General features: G+C 37.9%; 1 protein-coding gene across 4 annotated transcripts in view; it reads left to right on the forward strand.

The window, feature by feature from the left end:
• Positions 1 to 17,500, forward strand: part of LOC135219410 (endoplasmic reticulum membrane sensor NFE2L1-like) — a 565,440-nt gene that overhangs the window by 246,416 nt on the left and 301,524 nt on the right. For 3 of the 4 annotated variants that reach the window (XM_064256165.1, XM_064256164.1, XM_064256162.1), the window contains one exon: positions 8,010 to 8,050. The exons of the other annotated variant lie outside the window; for it this stretch is intronic. In XM_064256165.1, the coding sequence (XP_064112235.1) occupies positions 8,010 to 8,050 (41 nt within the window). The remainder of the gene's footprint in view (positions 1 to 8,009; positions 8,051 to 17,500) is intronic. 4 annotated transcript variants of the gene reach the window in all.

Raw genomic sequence — 17,500 nt, forward strand, 5'->3', positions numbered from 1 at the left:
TGCTTACTTTCAGTTTAGGATTGTCCCAGCATGCTGTGCAACGTGTGTCTACCGAGATTTCCCTGTGTCATGATGGAGACTGTTGCTTCCTCTCGCCACATGAATTGGAATGGAACCGAAAACCGCCAATTCATTCTTTTCTTTCGACGCTGGTTGTTCTGTGACTTTTATTATTATTATTTATTTTTTCTTTTGTTTGGTATGAAATAACTCAGCAAGGACAAACTTCTATTGAAATAGAATAGATAATCGATCTCGGTGTCCTGGATAAAAAATGAAGTGATCACCTTTAAAGGAATGCGATGCAAGGCCGTTCGGAATTTGCTTTGATGAATCATTGTGCTTGATATATTGCACTTTGTTTTTCTTGTTCATCCGGTTGGTCAGATCTTGGTCGTTGGAGTTTTTTTCTTTTTTTTCTTTTTTTATGATATGGAGAAGTACTTTCACTTGTGCCTGTCATTTTTAAGTTAGATTAATTTATTTAAGTCGCCGCGACTGTTGCACTGGATGTGAGACTGTAAAAGAAAAAAATTCAAAGGCTAAGTTAGAAAAATCAGTTGCATTATATGACTGTTGTTTTTCAAGGCTTCCAAAGAATAGCGTATTATTAAGCCGTCATCTGGAAGGAAGGTGTGGTTTCGTGGACAGCACAAAAGCTCATCAGTAGTAATTCGAACCCTCTTCCATGGAGTGCATCATTAAATATTAATAATTCTAAATTATTATTATTTCGAAGCTCATTTAATTAATGTGTATATTTACCACGTGTGAAAAGATTCTTTTCATTGCACCGTTGAACTCTCCTCTCCATACTTGCATCCGGAGCCAGCACTTGACCAGCGATGGGATTTATTTTTATCCAGCTTTAAGGACATCACTAAGTCAGTCATTCGCGCTTTTGAGGCCTTGCAGATACCAGTTGACATTCCCCCCTCTGATACCGTGTTCCGGAACCACTTCTTGCAAATCTGCTTTCCGCTGTAGTGACATTAAGAAAATCTTCAGACAACCCAAACACCTGGGTTGTTGGAGGGAGATCCGGAAAGGGTTTTCCCATCGCTCTGGAACAAACATGTGGTGGTTTTTCGTAAACTCAGTTTACTCTCAAGTTTTTCATTCCTCCAGGTGGCCGGAAGTTAAACATTAGTCTGGCTATTCTAGAAGGTAACAGGGTTTTTTTTTCAAGAACACCATTCCAAGTTCCTTCTTTCCATGCTTAGATGTTGCTTTTGGAAAGGTTACTTTTATTTTCTCATATGAAAACATTGACTTTAGGCAGTTGCCTCTGGTTAGCATGCATTAAAACATTGATTTACTGCTTCTGATACTCCAGTTTTCTAGTTTTTCCAAGAACCAAGATCTTCTTAACTGGGATATTGGAGAATAAGCATGTGTACATATCTACTTCATTGTTTACAAATGACAGACAGCGGAGAGTTATTGATGTGCGCTTTCAGTGACCCCGTGCATATCCTGTTTGGTGTTACGCAGGGTGTTGTGGGACGTTTGTTGTTGCTGTTAGCTCGTGTTGTTGATATAATTGTTGGCCTTGAGAGTAAGATGGTACAACAGGCAGGTGATGCAACTGTTTTTTGCAGTTGTTAGTTCTCCCCTGATGTGAAATTAAGTAACTGTCAATCTTGACAGATACCTAGTGCGGATTATTAAGTGCCATAGTTAGTCACTTAGGAGATGTAAGAAAAAAAAATTGGGAGCTACTCCATAGCAGCCATAGCTTGTTTTTTCAATTCAACGGTCATGCCACGTTGAAAACACCACTTATCGTTTGCTTGTTTTTCACGGCCATTACAAAATTTAACGCTGATATTGCCCATAAATTAGGTATTGTTTGTACAGCTGTCATTGTCCGAAGGTGTAATTATACTAATGCCACCTGCTTCAGTCCTTTTGTTTCATCACTCTTGCTATATTGTTTTTTTTTTTTATTGGATATCACCAGCATCCAGAGACCGTCATCTTCTTGACAAATTTCCTCTAAGTGGTGGTTATCATCTTCCAAATGATTTATACTATCTATTTTCATGCTGTTATTAAGATAGCTGTCTTTCCGTTGTCGTAGACCATCAGCGTCCTCAATTCGCTGAGCTGCTACAGTGTCACTGTCCAGTGTGTGAGATCTACTATTTACGTTTGAGATTGGGGCCTGAATATTTTCCACTGACTTCTTGTGTATCCGCTTAAGTCTGTGCTCTTCCAGTTGTATTGAAAAGAATTATTAGTATTTTTTCGTGGTCATTCTACTTATAAAGTTAACTTTCCTTCACTCATTCACTCACGTTGATTCTCTGCTAATAATTGTTGTTTTATTGATGATAATAAGGATATACATCAAGGTTTCAGTTTTCACGGGGGGGTTGGGCGTGGGGACGTGAAAATCTGAAAGTGTAAGAAAAGAGAAAAGAAAACCTTAGAAATCAAAAGTAGAAACTTGAAATCAAAAGTAGGAACTACATTGACATGGCTCGAAGCCATCTTTCGTCAAGCAAGATATTTTCCTGAGGTTTATGAAGGCTGTAGCAGAGTATTTTAAAACGTTTGTTGGGTAGGAAAGACTGAGAGAAATATATATATATATATATATATATATATATATATATATATATATATATATATATATATATATATATATATATATAGGTGAAATGCTCGAATGATGATCTGGTGCGTCTGGCAAGAGACGGAGCAGCTGGAGCGCAACGCTCTCCCCAAAAAATCCAAAATACAAGCATCACCAACACTCGTGATAACTGTTCTCTTATTTCTCGAGTCTCCTGACTGTTTGTTGCCTTTGTAAGTCAGCTTCTCTTTTTCTCTTTTAAGATGGGCCGTCGTTGTCGTGGTTTGCTTGCTCTCCGTTCCTGGTTCCTGGGGAAAGCCTAGGTTTGAATTGTGTCTTCTGATTAAGAAAATATATAAGTTGCCCCCCCCCCTCTCTCTCTCTCTCTCTCTCTCTCTCTCTCTCTCTCTCTCTCTCTCTCTCTCTCTCTCTCTCTGGATTTTAGATATTTTATTTCTTCTGCGACATTTAATTTACTTGCATCGTACGTGCTGTGAGCTGCCTTCGATTCATTGAGGTAGAAACTGTGATTCATCGACATGAGCCTGCGGTCTGCATGTACTATATAATCCGTGTTGAATCCTTGTCGTAATCAGTGATCGTGAGCAGCTATAATCCGTTGTGAATACTGGAACGTAACCAACGCGACCTTAATTTAGCTGCTGAAGTAGCTGTGCCTCCTGGTGTGAATTGGCCCTTTATGCTTCGAAACAAAATGACTTCGCAGCTGCTGTTGCGTAAAGAGAACTGAGGGGGGTCAAGGAGCTTAAAAGGAGTTCGTTCTTTTACAGATCGCATTTAACACGACCACATTTAGGCGTAAAGAAGAGATGTTGGGTTGAATTACACAATAATAATAATAATAATAATAATAATAATAATAATAATAATAATAATGTTCTAAAGGGTCCACAATAATACAAAGTGTAAAAAGTCCGTGTATAATTTTGAAGACTTTACAGAAAGCTTTCGAACCCTTCCCTGGGTTCGAAAGCTTTCTGTAAAGTCTTCAAAATTATACACGGACTTTTTACACTTTGTATTATTGTGGACCCTTTAGAACATTATATATACTCTCGTGAAAGAGGATTTTCCCCTAATAATAATAATAATAATAATAATAATAATAATAATAATAATAATAATAATAATAATAATAGCAGTGTTTTGTAAAAAGCTCTAGCTTACAATACTTTCCAGGGGGCTTCTTTCTTGGGAATGATTTGCAGAAATTGATGCTGATATGTGTTATGAAGGTCATTTCTTTAATGGAATAACTCCTCGTATGCCACTAAGTACAGCCACGCCTCTGAATTTTGAGCGTGACAATCGGTGAGAGTTGTTCCCTGTTATTCGTATCATGATATGTGTCTGACCTCACAACGGGTTTATTTAAGAATATTTCCTTTAAAACCTCAAGTGCATAAATTAAAAGACACAGAAATAGATGTGATAACGTGTCATTCTGTATTTACGATTCTTTCTATTTTCATCACAAATATTTGAACTCACAAGAAAAAGTATTGAGTCGCAGTCTTAGTATTAATATTGCTTGAAGAATGTATTTCCTTTTTTCACAGAGGAAACCTTAACCACGTAATCTCAAGTAAATATTTTATGAAAAACCATGTTTCGTAAACTCTTGCGTCAGCTTCGAAATACCCTTGAAAAGAAATGAGACAAATGTTTCAAGGGTTTTGCTTTTATTTAATCCATAGGTGTAGTATGATGTTTACAAACTTGAATATCCTTTAGTACATTCAGTGTCTTAAGCATAGGTTATTTGAAAGCATTGTTGTGAATCATCTCTATGGCCTCGCTTACTTATAAGATCAAGTCCAACTTATCCTCACGATATTATGTAATTTTTTAGCCCGGAACCCAGCGTCATTTATGACCTTCCAAAGAAAAAACAGACTGTACTTACTCAGCAAAAGGGAGTTTTGTTTTTTATTGTGTCACATACTAACTTGATCCATCTGCTTACTGTTAATTCCAGAGGTATCTGATACTTCCTAGTTTATTTTTCTCAGCTTCACGACTGCTATGAAGATTGGAGGAAGTGACCTTTTCATCTTTCATTTTTGTGTCAATATAGTTTTATATCATTATTTTGGAAGAAAAAAAGAAGTCCGTCTTATCAGAGTGAATGTGTCGACATATTTCGTATATTTTTGCATACATAGGAATAGATACACTGCTGTACATCCGTCTGTCTGTCTTATCAGTTGACCTGTTATGTATGTTTTGTATACTTAGGGCTAGACAAGCATCTCTTGCTCAATCAGTCTATCTTCAGTGCTTCATCGGCCCAACTTGTATATTTTCTATTGCATAATAAATGAACATTGCACTCTCTATTTATCAGTCTATCAATTTGCGTGTCTCAGTTGGTCTCTTTTGTTTAGTTCTGCTTAGGTAAGAATAATTAAAGATCTGTTAGAATAATGACGATCTTTGTGGCAGTCACATTGTGTTGGAATTCACTCACCTTTAGGAGGAAGGGACGAATTACCATAATTTCCTCCTTTTGATTTTTTTTCAGTTTTTTCTTTATTTGCTCCGCCGTAATCTTTACTTTTTGTCAACCGTCTGATATTTCATTATTTTATGTTACATGTCCGAAATTCTCGTATTGTATGTTATCTCTTCAAAAATCCTCGATTTTTTCGATCAGTCACAATTCAAGTTTTTGTTATCCTACCTGTCCGGATTCTTCGTTTTTTTCTTTTTTTTTTTCTATTTGTACCCGTCCAAAGTCATCCTTTTTTATCTTCATCCTTTTTTATCTTGACCACCCCGATTTTTTTTCTTGCTTGTCCAAAATCTTCGGTTCATATTGATTGGTCCGTCAATCGTAAGATACATAATAATGCACCATCATTTATGCAAGAAGCAACGTCAAAATGTGTTATCTTGACGTATGATTAAACCAGCGTTATTAATCTATTATCTAATCACTTATAAATTTCTGCCTATTTTTCGCTTGTTAAGGAATTTGGGTTCTAAATATTAATTTTGTTCATGGTTCAATTATAATAGTTCAGTAAGTTTTGTTACACACATACCTTTAAGGCGAAAGCATTTGCCAAGTACCCGTGGATTTTTAAATTCTCTCTCTCTCTCTCTCTCTCTCTCTCTCTCTCTCTCTCTCTCTCTCTCTCTCTCGTCTCGGTCTCTCTATCTCAATCTCTCTCTCTCTCACTCCTCTCTCTCTCCAATCTCTCTCTCTCTCTCTCTCAATTACCACTTTGGTGTAAGTGCTTCAGATTTTATGGTTCTTCCTACGCACACTTAGGAATATGCATGATCCAGTAGTACTTATACTTCATATGCATGACTTAATTATACATATCATGTACGGCTGACTATCTATTTGTGCGTATGCATGCATCCTCTTGCAGGCGCCCAGACAGACGTGTTTTGAATTCGAAAATTGGAAAATGCATATTTTAGTGTGTTCAGAAACATCTGTTGTCTGAGATCAAGATCATGCATTTTTTAGGTAATAAAACACCGAGGGCAAAAAAGGCTATAAAGATCGAGTCACCAGTTTTATTATTATTGTTATTATTCATTAGTTTACCGAGAGAGACCACTGACTCACACTACTAAACTCTCTTGGGGCTTATATGAAAGATTTGGTTTTAAATGAGAATTGGAAATGACTCTGTAGAGTTAAAGAAGTTAAGCAGCTATGTTAGAAACAATAAAGGAAAACGGCTGAAAAAAAGCAAAAACAATGCAGTTGGGGTTGAAGGGACACTGGAAGGAACCTTCAATTCCGTTTACGGTGTGCCGTACAAAAGGCACTCTGTAAGCGGTTTCCCCATCGAGGTCAATCGTCGGCGAGAGCATACGCAGAGGAGCACCCACATTACAGTTTGATTATATATAGAGGCATAAAAGAATATCGAGAAGACGCAGCCTTTGAGAGCCCCGTTAGAAATAAGCGTGGGAAATGTGCAGCAGCAGATTCAAAGTCAAATAGTTCGGATTGAATTTAGAGATAAAGAGAGAGAGAGATTTGTTAAGTATTCAGTAGAAACTTCAGTTACAGCCTTATTCCAGACGCACTAGAATGCCTTGGTTATCAGGCCAATATCAGTTCCATTGTGGTACGAAAGTCAAGCCCCAGGTAATCTGTCCAATGTTGAAAAATCACACACACGCACAAGTATATTATATATATATATATATATATATATATATATATATATATATATATATATATATATACTTGTGCGTGTGTGATTTTTCAACATTGGACAGATTTGTAAGCTAAGTTTCTGTGCCCGGACAAATGGATATTACAAGAGTGAACGCTTAGTGCAGGTGACATTTCAATTTTGTGTTAAGTCTGTGGATTAGTCACCTAAGTTATGAATGCGAATACGTTCATTTATATATATATATATATATATATATATATATATATATATATATATATATATATATATATATATATATATATATATACACAAATGAACGTATTCGCATTCATAACTTAGGTGACTAATCCACAGACTTAACACAAAATTGAAGTGTCACCTGCACTAAGCGTTCACTCTTGTAATATCCATTTGTCCGGGCACAGAAACTTAGCTTACAAACATGACGGTAATTTACTTAAACACTTGATTCTTCATTCTACTTGACTTACATAACTCCTCCCGTGTGTTACAACTACGGTCTGTTGCATTGTTCACTGGATTACTATACTCCGTTTTTTTTTCATCTGTCCACCCGCCTGTGGTGTTTGCGTTTGGTAACACTGCGTCCCGGGCTTTAGATAGTTACGCTCTGTAAGTTTTAGGTAAATAAAAAGGACATCTGGGTGTACATTTGCAACTGAAAAGTGTTTTAATAATTCACTGTATGCGAATTACACCGTTAATATTCGAAATAGGATATTATTATAATTGTTGAATGTAAGCTGAATGTAACCATCTAAAGCCTGGGAGGCAGTGTTACCATACGCAAACACCACAGGCGGCTGGACAGAGGGAAAAAAACGAGTATAGTTGTCATTATTAGTTTTACTGATCTTCCATGACAAGCATTATAAATTTATCATGGGGAGTGTTTTCAAGTGTTGACCTTCAGGCCTCAAGTATTTTGAGGTGAGGTTGCCAGCCCATGCCCTTCTCAGCACCGTTGGTTAGCCACCAGAGTCGATTAACTGCTAGGTTCTCACATGTCCTTAGGTCAACCGAGTCACTTTGGATTTTTCATGAAACGGGTCTAAGACGTTTGCGTAACCCTTGCCCGGGAGCTGTATAAAGACATGTGCTGGTCAGACAAGACTGGCATTACGACCATTATTAATGTTATATAATATATATAATTTATGATCACTTTTATTTACCATTGCACTAGATTGATGTATTGCCAGCAAATTACTGTGTTCTTTCTCTCTTATTTACAGGTAAACTACCATATCGTGTCGGGAGAAGACGCCGGGCGAAAGTAAGCTTTAGTGACTGTGTGTATGTGTGTTTGTGTGCGTGCGTGGGTGTCGTTTCTGAGTTTGCTCTTGTGTATACATGTAGTGTCGCAAGCATTCTAAAGTCTAGTGTACAGAATCTTATGCATATTACGTATTATATGGGCATGATCTGTAATTTCCCTCGTGCCGATGACAGCAGAATTCTGAGTTTTTTTTCTATATTTTTTTATTGCACTTTGCAAGAGATAACCATTGTCGAGGAAATGCGCTTTATCCGCATTCTTTTACCTTCTTGTCAAAGTCCCATGTTTATTGTCCCTCTCCTTTGTTTTATTTGGCGTGTTCCTACTTTTTTTTTTGGGGGGGGGGGGGGGGAAGGAGAGGGGAGAGAGAAGTTCTTTTTTATTCTATTAACTAATTTTGTTACGTAAGGTCTATGTATTTATCAGTTACAACGATAGCCCATCGGCTATAAACTCCACCTTTAGACTTACTGTCTTCCAGCTCGTGGTCAGTCTCTCTTACCAATTAGCCTTGCAGTAGCATGCAGAATTAACAAGTAACGTTCCTTTTATCGAGACTTCCTGACCCGATCCTCTTTTATGTTGCCGTCATTTGGAAGGCATGGGTCCGCGAATCATTGAAGCATTTTAAAACTAACATTTCCTATCTTATGATATTATGATGCGCTTCGGTGGTAAATGGTAACCTCATTAATAAAGGCGATTGACTGAGTCCTTTTATTGTTAGCAGATGGGATAGACCAATTGCGCTTAGTAGGTGTGACTGACAGCGTATAAGCGGCTGCGATTGACCATTTGCTTTCGCTTCTTAATAGCAGCGATCGACCAGGTTTCCTCTATTTATTTCGATGTCAGGATGCCAGAAAACTTCCAATCAATCAATCAATCAGTCCTCTAGTTATTATACAGGAAATGGTCATGTGTGTTTTCCCTTCATTTATGTGCAATAAGTATGGTTTTATCATGTCATTAGATGTAAATGGGACTGACTTCGTTCTGTGCTTGGAAGTTGCTATTTTCTGTTCATTTTGGCTTAAAGGCTGGAATCACTTTAGTAGAAAAAAAAAAAAAAAGAAAAAGGCTGGAATCACTTTAGTAGAAAAAAAAAGAAAAAAAAAAAGGATTTTTAACGGATGAATAGCATCGAGAGAAGTTTTTTTGTGGTTTCTTGGTGGTAACGCTCACCAAACAAAACCATAAGAACATGGTCACCTCACTAATAGTGTTTTTTTTTTTATTCTAAATAATCATGCTTATTAAAATTGGCATTGAAATGGATTTCCATGTTTGGTGATTATACTCGTCCTGAAACACTTTTAGTTATAATTTCGCTACTTGAATTAAATTCGCAATCTCTCTCTCTCTCTCTCTCTCTCTCTCTCTCTCTCTCTCTCTTATAAAAATAAAAAAAAGGCAGAGTGTAATTGACATTCTTCCCGTGAATACTCAGGTTTCCATTTTTTATGTTCCATGTTTTATTTCGCACTGCTCGTCTACTTATCACGTTGAAAGAGATCTAGTTTCAAGAAATTGTAATGAGAACGAAGTGTCTGTTAAGTATACAAGTCTTACGTTATTTTCTTTTGTGGTAGAAGTAAGTCAACATACTTGAAATACCCTGATCCGTATCCGCTTGGAATTTACGCTACCTTTTTTCCGTCGAGAAATTATTTACATATGGCAGTGGTTTTATGCGCTCTGCAAGACCGGTCTCCGAAGATCTAGCATAGGCGTGTGTGCTGCACCAAAGGTCTCGTGGTGGTCTTCGTGGGTTCAGAAGACGGACAAAAACGACCATTCGAATTTGCCGAGGTGTGCTGTTGCTCCCACGATAAGGGAGCCATTCATTTATGCATCCATTTTCGTTTTTCTCGCTCCCACATGATTATGTCAATTGAATTTTAAGGCGACAGAAAAATTTATAGTAACATTGTAAAGGAATCGTGTTTTTAACGACAAACTGCAAATGCGTTTGTTATCAAAATGTGTCACTAGTTTTTTTTTTTCGTACCCTGATTTTTTCGTTCCGTGATATATACAACTTAAATAGTTTTTCCTCTTTTTTTATTTTTTCTATGAAAAGCACGCTTCAGTCTAGAAATGGAGAGTTTCTAATGGCGTGAAGCGATAGTCTTTGATGAAAAGTTGTTAGCGGGGAACAGAAAGGTGAAGTTAGTGTGAACTCATTGCTCCTGAAAAGTGATTCTGTCCTGTCATGTTGTTAGTTTGTCCCGTTATTTTGGTCTCGTGGATAATCTGTTTATCTTTTTTTGCATAGACAGTTTTGATGCTTATACAATTTTTTAAAAAGTTATTGCAGTTCATTTGGATAATCGTGTAGAATTATATATTATGTATAAACCACATGCATTTTGATCGGTTGGGTTACTCCGTTTACCAAATATCCTATCCCGGTAAACACTTCAAAGCAGCCAGAATGAAACCTATCAATTTTTCAGTGGGAATTTTATTAGAAAACTCCTTATTGGCATATTAATTCTAAGAACGTCGTATTGTAGTGAATGAAAGTATATAATTTGTGTGTATAATGCTCGTAGGTATGTGCACGTTACTGTGTATGTGTTCATGCTTACTCAGGCAAGCACATGTTTTACATATAAACGATATTAACATCTTGTAACCGCCTGATTATTATATATATATATATATATATATATATATAGATATATATATATATATATATATTTATATATATATACATATATATAGATAATGGGCACATTATATATATATATATATATATCTATATATATATATGTATATATATCATATATATATATATATATATACATTATATATATATATATATATATATATATATATTATATAGTGTGTGTGTGTGTGTGTGTGAAATATATTCTGTTAAAACAGAATTTCATGTATTGAAAGGAGCCCATAAAAACGCCAAAGTGTAGAAAGTAAATACTACTAGATTTCAGAGACCGAACCTGAAGAAAGATACAGGTTGGTCTCTGAAATATAGTATTTACTTTCTACAATTTGGCGTTTTTATGGGCTCCTTTCATTTTATATATAATATAACATGCAGTGTTTATATGTCAGGAGTGAAGAAAATACTTGATGAAGCGGACTTTTACTCACGTATAACATTATGACGTAACGAATAAATGTAATTGATGCTATTTTTAAGTGAAGCATAAATGTTTAGACTGCGGGATCAGGGCAAACCTGAACATATCCTGGTATCTTTAAATTTCAGGATGCGTAGTCAAAAACAAGTGCCCCACTACCCAACTCCGGTGGTGTCTGGTTGCCTACTGCACACTTTGTTGTCAGTATGATTGATTGATTATGTAATCTGGCGTTGGAACGACTAGTAGAGCCATCGATACCGGAAGTGTTTTTGTTTTTTGTTTTTTTGTTTTTTTGTTTGTTGTTGTTGCAAATGCATCAGACTGAACAGATAATTTTGATATAAATAAATTCTGACACTGAAGAAAAACATCGCTCTTATTCTGCTCATACTTCCTAAATACTTTCACACCTTGAATTCAGAAGATTGAATACGATAGAAATTTTTATTAAAAGTAACAATCAAAAGAATCTTGTATAGAACGATTCCCTTTATCGCCATTTGGTATTATAGAACAATAAAAGGAAATTTTTGAAGAAAGGAAACGAGTAATTAAGGAAATAGCTTACCCTTAAGAATTGTTCGAAATGAGGACTCTTGCTCTTATCAGATAGAAGGCTTCAGATTAACCAGCCACTTATTTTCAAATGCAATGGTTTTGTGCGTAAAAGTTCTATTATCATCGTTTCAAATGCAATGGTTTTGCGTGTAAAAGGTCTATTATCATCTTCTTTCCCGGTATTTAAGTTTTGATGTGACCGACGGGAGTTAACTGTGCATATCCGGGGGTTGCATACGAGAGATACTCACACGTCATATGTATTGGGACGCGAATAAGACATGCTCGAACGGAGCACAGAAGCGCACTGCTGCGCGCTCCCACATGCATATGTCATGTGTATATGATTATCTTCCCCCCTTTTTACCCGTTGGAGCTTGTGCTTTCACATACTTTATATATGTATATATATATATATATATATATATATATATATATATATATATATATATATTATATATATACATACACACGTATGTGTGTGTATTGTTGGAGCTTACATCGTACTTGATGTTTCTACATGTTGTTTTCTTTATTATTATATGTATCGCATTTAACTAAGAGTATGCAAACATTAAAACTACATTATCTTCATGCAAACTTGATATTGTAGAATATTGTAGCCGTGGAAATAATTGTTTTGTAAAAAAAAAAAGCAGAAATTTTTTCTATAATGTAGCTAGTAGTCCGGTAACAGTTCAAAAATTAAGCTATCAACTTTTTCTTGAGCATCCCTTAAGGCCTTGGCAGTTATCAACCCAGAATATTTAGAATAAGAATGATCCAAATCAGGGAGACGGGGAATAAAATTGTTTTCACGGGATGTCTTGATGAACGGGTTACTGACACCAAGAAAGATTTCACAGAATTGCAGATTAAATAGAGGCAATTGCTATTGGCCTCCCACCCCCCTCCATTGAATCTTAATTTGGCGGTAACGTGGGGAAGGTCTTTTGGGGTAAGTCTTACATTTATATCGGAAATGTAAGAGTTTATGATTGTTACTGAGAATTCTTATAATTAATATTATGTCGTAGAAGAGTTGAATTTTTGCTCCATAATAGGCGAATATAAAGCGATTACACAATTAGTACACAAATCTCTTAGGAGAACAGGTCAGCAACTTTCAGTGGTGGGATTATTCATGTAGAATATTATGTTTATTGAATTACTGTTCCTTCTTCAGCTCGCCTGCAGGTTGTAGTACTTGTTTTTTCTGTCGTTTACTCGGGTTCAGATAAGTTTACTGGATTTATCTATGAAATGGCAAGTTATTAATGTCTACCTTAGGGATGTATCTTGTGTCTTCCGGGTGAGAGTACGGAATTATATATCTGATGTGATGTCTTTTACGATGAGTTATTTCTGAGACTGTTGGGATACGGTATTTACTATTAGATATTTAATGTCAGCTACTTGCAAATAAATGTTATCTCATTTTATGTTTGTGTCTTTTATGGTATTTCATGCAAATAAATGTTTTCTTATTTTATGTTTGTGTGTTATGGTATTTCTTGTGGATATTCACTTGCATACATTATGTGTAAAGAGTGTATAACGGTATTTACCTTTGATATCAGTGTCAAGGAAAATGATATCTGCCTATTTAAGCCGTCTTCCATTTCTTATCGCATTGGTTTATATCAAATACACTAGTTACGGTGCATATTTATTTTACCGTTTTTCTTCGTTAAAAGGTCCAGTTGACTCTTCTCCTTGTGCAATATCATGATCTTCTGTTTTGGGGAAATCTTCGCCGATGTTTTTTTTTTTTTTTTTGGGTCGTGTTTACTTTTTCTCCTTATTACGTCTTCATGTGTAACGCATCAAGGTTAAAAGTAAAAAAAAAAAAAAAAAAAAAAAAGGCACTTACTGATAAACAGTTAGGCGAGGAGCGGTCCGGAATACGGAATGTTAGTCGAGTTTTCTGGTGTATGGAAACCCCCAGCTTTTGTTTACGTGGCTGCTTTAGTTTCGCGTCGCTCCCGTCCTTTAGTCGTAGGACAACAAAGTTTTGGGCCAATAGATATCAAGGATGAAGTGTAGCTATCGCCGTGAATGTGATAACCGATATCTACAAGATTTTGATGTTGTTACTAAGACGAATAACAGCCTCTTCCCTTTTGTTTATTGTTTGGCCTGCAGCATCGGAAAATGGAAGCAGAGTTGTTGCACGCGACCGTCACTTGATAAGTTGCATGGCATGGAAGCGAATCTTATCAAGAGCGGTGTTTATATAATTCATTCATCTGAAACCTACGGCTAATTCCCTCACGACTCCCTCGGTGTTATTTTCTCTGGATATTTTAATCCAACCGAAACATTCAGGACATGCAGCGGACCATACATACCAGCAGATCCTAAAACCGATCCACTTTTTATGGAGAAACAACTGTGGGAGTTTCCATATAGCCAACCTGCCGGTTATTATCACCCTTCGGTATTTGGTACCATAGATAGAACGCCTTTGTCATCCCGGTTGGATGGTATTGCCGGTGTCAGAGTTGGGTTTCCCGTAGAGGTAGATTTTTGAGATGTTATGATCTGGGAGAGCATAGAATTCATTTTGGGTTGAGTTGCTTTGCCCGGTGGGCGTGGTCAGTCCTAATTTTGGTCCCTCCCACGTGTTGAAGTTGAAGCCAAAAGAGGACTCTTAGGAAGTGCATCTGAATGAGGCCTGAGAGGCAGTGCAGACAATTTCAATCGACGAACGTTACGGTTTAGATGCCCTTCTGGCTGCCTGTGGCAGTTTCGGTAGGCCTTGGGTAGCCCGTTGCTTACGTACATCCTATATCCTCTCCAATCCCAGCACCCAGGATTAGGCTGACGGTGAGGGAGAAGGGGAGGGGAGGGGAGGGGAGGGGAGGGTGAGGGGAGGGGAGGGAGGGGAGGGGAGGGGAGGGTAGGAGCAGGAGGCGCATTTTGCGAGTTCTGTGTTTTGTTGCTGGAGCACATCCTGGTGGCAGCAGCTAAATACTTTCGGGAATCCCTAGGTCCGGGTTCCGTTGCAGAGCAGCAGAGCATAAGGAAGAGCATGGGACGACGACGACGACGACGATGACGACGTCTGTGACGACGAAGGCGATGACGACGATGACTTCGCCGAGCGTGTCGTTGTCCAGGAGACATATTCTTGATGATTCTGTTTTGGTCGCTTATCATTTTAATCCCCAGGGATGACCAGTCTTTGTGACAATTATGTTTCCCCGCTTGTGTTTATGATGACGATGGTCATCATCCGCGTCACTATTATTGTTATCCTAGGTCACGTTCCTGTCGCCTCCCCGTTCGGAAGTAGGTGACTTACTAGAAAACCCGCGCCCCAGTGGCATGGTAGGAGTGGTTGGTGTATGCCCAAGTGGACACACCTCCATCCACTTCCCGCCGGCCCCAGTTCCGACTGACTGCCAGGTCTTACAGGTGGGCAGTTGTCGCCGACCCAGTTCCCTTTGGGCAGTGCCCATATGCACCACTTGTGAGATTTCGGCGATCGCTGGGGATTTCGCGTTCCGGCCCGCTTTCCTGCCAGTCATCCACACCCAGCAACATGGCATTCCGGAGTGGATGATTGACGAAAGTGACCCGTTCTTTTTTTTCTTTCGTGGTTGTTGGTGTGATGATGCATTCGTTGAGGAGTGACATGCACCAGGTGGGTGTCCAGGGACAGGCTTTAACGACCTCGGTGACCACGACCACGACGACTACTGCTGCAGCACCGTCGGCGGCTGCGTCTGTGGTTGTGACTTGCGCCTCCTCATGTTGTTCCTCGTACTCCATTCATTGCCCTTCCCAGCCGGGCACCGCCGTCGCGGAAAATGCGGCATCAGCCATTCCTCTGGCCCTTCCCTCCACGTCCTACCCTCCTGGAAGCCCTTCTACGTCGAGCAATTTCTCTTCCCCCGGATGGTGTCGATGTCGACTTCGTCGTTACCGTCGACCTCTGTCGTCCTCTCGGCACTGCGGATGGCATCGCCACTTTCACCATTACCACCACCACCATCATCATCCTCATCCTCCAGACATGACTGTGATGGACTCGGCACCCCTTCCTCAGCAGCAGCAACATCCTCAGCAGGTGCAGCAATGCCAACCTCCTCAGCAGCAACAGCAACAACATCAACACCAACAACAGCAGTGTTACCAACAGTTTCAGCCTCACCATTACCCGTCATCCTCCAGCATTTCTGCTTGCTGTTGTCCTCGATGTCGACGGAATCAGCAGGTAAGTTCTGTGTAATGCTTTCCGTACTCCTTCACCTCTCTCTCTCTCTCTCTCTCTCTCTCTCTCTCTCTCTCTCTCTCTCTCTCTCGTCAGAACCACTGATATTATTTGTGTATTTATGGTTACACAATTTAATATCACGCTTTCATAGTTGATGTCTTTGTTATACAGTTGCATACTTAGAATGTTGATGTAACTAGGACATATTACAGAATGTTGATGTAACTAGGACATACCTGCAGAAATGTAATGCGCAGATATATACATACCCTTGCAAGTTCAGTTTTCACTTGAATGATATATCATGTACGTGAGAAGGGTATGAATTTTGACAAATTAAATTATGTATATATAATTATATATATATATATATATATATATATATATACATATATATATATGTATATATTATATATGTATGTATGTATGTGTATACTCTTTATAATTAACTAGTCGTTATCAGGATTCTTTATCATCAGAGCTCTGACAAGCATACTGCTTGTAGCTTCATCCCAGAGGTGACTAGTTGGGATCCCGAAGGTTAAACATTTTTTTAACCTAAACCCTCTGGAGATAAAAAGCGTCTGGTTTTATGACATAGAAAAATGCGTGCGCGCACACAAATACACACCCACTCAGCACACACACACACACACACACACACTTTTGTGTGTATATGCGATAGCCAAAATGAACTCAGAACTTCACGTTTCTTCTTTTTGTATACGTATGTCATTACAATGCCTAAAGTCCAAATAAAGCAATTTTGACTCCTTGTCAAAAAGTAACTAGTATATTTTATGTATATAATACATACATGCATACATATAGTATGTGTATATATTGGGTGTGTCTACATTTTGTATATTTCATAATTTTACTACGGTTACTAGTGCAGGGATCTGTGGTAAATCGCCAAAAGAAAAGAGCGAATGTTTTATGGCACAGTGTGTATTTGAATGGAATCTCGATTCCAATTATGAATAGACACAATTACAGATACCAGGAATAATATCATTTACATTCGTTTTATTCTCGTACTTTAAATGTATGTCAGAGAACATTCTTTCAAAAGCTTCTTTTAGACCACTCTGTTGATTAATATCCGGGTGAAGTGCCTGCATTCTATTAGGATGTAATTTTTTCCTTAGCTTTTCATGCCAGGTTGCATATATATCATTCGTAATGCATATTCTATAGGAAGAGTTTGTTTTTCAAATCATACCCTTTGAGATGCATAGGGACAATACTTATACCATTGCATGCTGTAGTATCTGTAGGTATACTCGTCAGCTTTGATTCATTTTAGATTTCGATTTGAAGTTGTGCCCGTTCTCGTATATACTGGCCAAGGCAAAGTAATCCTGCGTTTTTTGTCCGTGTCGAAGGACATATGGGTTCCCTGAAAATCACAAATAGTAGACTGAAGAGGTCAAAGTTTGATTCATTTCCCTATGTGTATGCTCATGTTGTAGTGTGCAGGCATGTGGTTGTTCCTTTAATATCTTAAATTCTAAATGAGTAAGTGCATTCATTTTTGTTGGCAGTATA

This window comes from Macrobrachium nipponense, chromosome 1 (assembly GCF_015104395.2).
Source record: "Macrobrachium nipponense isolate FS-2020 chromosome 1, ASM1510439v2, whole genome shotgun sequence".
Taxonomy (NCBI): domain Eukaryota; kingdom Metazoa; phylum Arthropoda; class Malacostraca; order Decapoda; family Palaemonidae; genus Macrobrachium; species Macrobrachium nipponense.